At 39.8% G+C, this 2,698-nt stretch overlaps 1 protein-coding gene across 1 annotated transcript in view; it reads right to left on the bottom strand.

Annotated features, from left to right (window-relative positions):
* Window positions 1-1,778, bottom strand: part of MYO5A (myosin VA) — a 141,928-nt gene extending 140,150 nt beyond the window's left edge. Inside the window, exon 1 of the mRNA XM_015558905.1 lies at window positions 1,695-1,778. Within this exon, the coding sequence (XP_015414391.1) occupies window positions 1,695-1,778 (84 nt within the window). The remainder of the gene's footprint in view (window positions 1-1,694) is intronic.
* Window positions 1,779-2,698: the final 920 nt, after the last annotated feature.

The raw sequence follows: 2,698 nt of genomic DNA, 5'->3' as shown, positions 1-2,698 counted from the left end.
TCAGAGGTAAATTAGCACCTCCTTAGAGATCCAACAGCCAGTGTACCCAGTGGTCAGAGTGGGACCATCCAGATTACAACAACTCAGATCCGTAAGAGACACACTCTTTGTTATGGGGTGGGGCCACAACATTAGTAACAAAGAAACAGAATTTCCAGAGGATGAGGACCAGAAATCAAGATTTTAAAAAGATTCCCAGGTGATTCTAATGTACAGCCAAGGTTGAGAACCACTGATCTAGACAATGGAAAATTATTCAATGCTAAAAAGAAATGAGCTCTCAAGCCAGGAACACACATGCAGAAACCTGAAAAGGTTATATGCTGTATGATTCCAATAATACGATATTCTGGAAAAGGCAAAAGTATGGAAACTGAAAAGATCAATGGTTTCCAGGAGTGAAGATGGGGAAGAGATAAATAGGCAGAGCACAGAAAATTTTTAGGGCAGTGAAAAAATTCTGTATGAGACCATGATGATGAGTACATGCATTTGTCCAAACCCATTAAACGTACAACAAGAGTGAACTGCAATGTAATCTGTGGACTTCAGCTGAGTACGAAGTGCCAATGTAGGTTCTTCAATTATAGCAAATATACCACTCCAGTGGGGGGATGTTGATAATGAGGGAGGCTGTGCTTGTGGGGACAGAAGGTATATAAGGAATCTTTGTACCCCTCCTCCCCACCCCCCACGCAATTTTGCTGTGAACCCTACACTACTCTAAAAAAAGTTTTAAAAATTATCTACTTTATTCAAATTTGTAATTTTATATAAATGAGGCCTGTCTTTTTATATCAATTACAGTGTTGGTTCTAGTGATTATGACAGGAACATTGATTCCTTTAATTTTTATAGCATGTCTTTATTATTTTTCATGTGTGAAGAAATAAGAACTATGTAAATACTAATCACCATGGAAATATGATTGCCAAACACCAGCAGAGTCCTTGGCTAAAATTCAAAGAACCTCAACTAAATCCTCTATAATTTCATGTATTTATATTCAGTGTTTACTAGTAACCCACCTAAGCAACACCTGCAGGATTTAGGAAAACCCCTAATTATTTCAAACTCCATTGAGAGTGTGAAACTTCAGAACCAGAAAAGAGCTTAAAGATGATCTAGCCCAAACATCTCATTCACAAGGAAACTTAAAGTTCCAAGGGACAATACATCCAGACTACAAAACTACCTCAGACCAGACACAGCATCAAGCACAGCATGCCCTGAGTCCAGAGTACTGAGGCTCTTGCTGGTTCCCTTAATAGATCTGTAAGAAACTGTACAGCTGCACAGATGGCAAGAAGAAAGCAAAATCAGGAGCAACAAAAATCCACTTCATTATTGTACAACTAGGATGCCTACACCTTTTCCTAATAGGTATCACTGGAGACTGTGCTGTACGAACAAATCCCTCGAGAAAATTTTTCCGTAGCAACTTCTCCTCCTAGCTTCAACCCTTAGCTGTGCCTCCACCAGAATCAAAATGACAGAGCTACAAAGTGCCAAACCATAGCTCCCTTCACATGAACTAAATCCATTTATCCAAATGTATGCATTCATTGAACAAGTATTTACTGAGTGCCGACTCTATACCAGGCCCAGGTCTAGGTCCTGGGGTACAGCATCTGCACTGGCAGCTGAGCTTACTAGTATGCCTAGGTTCCCTCAAACCCATCCATTTAGAATACTGGAGGGTCTGCGAGAGCCATGGCATTAATCGTGTGCTGGGTCACACTGTACGTGCTCACTGCATTAAGAGTCTTCATAATCATGTTCACTAAGTTCAGGGGACAGGACAACTTGACTCAGGCACCTTTATCCACAGTGCCAAAATCCAGGTCAGCTCTTATACAGTAAAAATCAGGTGGTGTGCCTGTAACTCATGACTGACATGTTGCTACAACAGATGCTAGAGATGCCCTTACTGGAGATTTAGGTAAAAGGTCTCTAGCAGTGAAAAATAATGTTAAATGCAACCATGGACTGCCTAGAGATTCTACAAGATTTTCCGTTTGACATTATACTATGACTGATTCTGTATGGTTCCATAAGTGATTATTATATAGAGGATATTTTATTACATGCACTGTTTTAAGAACTGCAGAAACAAAAATGAGTATGATGTCATCCCTCCCCTTAGGTCTGCCGATGAGATGGACATAAACAGTCACTATAATGTGGTAAGTGTGGTAGTGAGGTATGCATGCGGTACCATGGGATGCAAATGAAGACAAACTTCACCCATCTTGGGCAAAGCAGTGGAGCACACAGTGGCTTCCTCAAGGAGAGAGTGCCTGAACAGGAGTTAGAAAGCTGAATAGGAGTTAGTCAGGCAAATGGGGGAACATTTCCGACAGAGACAATGTGAATAAAGGCATCAAGACATGAAACAGAATGAAATATGTGTGAGGAAAAATGAGCAGTTTAGAATCACAATAGCAAGAAATTAAAGGAAACCAGAGAGATACCAAAGCTCTGATTGTAAGGACCGGGCACATAGTAGTGTTCAAAATATTTGATAAAAGAACTGGCTACAGCTTTCATCAAGGAAAAGATATGAGCATTTGTCATGCGTGTTGGGAATATTTTGTATATTCATTTTGTTAGTAGAAACAAAATATAATGCATAAATAGAATAATAAGAACATGATGCAGTCAGCAAGAACATGGCTCACTCAGCATGTTACTTTGA

The sequence above is a fragment of the Myotis davidii genome, unplaced genomic scaffold, assembly GCF_000327345.1.
Source record: "Myotis davidii unplaced genomic scaffold, ASM32734v1 scaffold132, whole genome shotgun sequence".
Taxonomy (NCBI): Eukaryota; Metazoa; Chordata; class Mammalia; order Chiroptera; family Vespertilionidae; genus Myotis; species Myotis davidii.
This window is presented reverse-complemented; position numbering and strand designations above follow the sequence as displayed.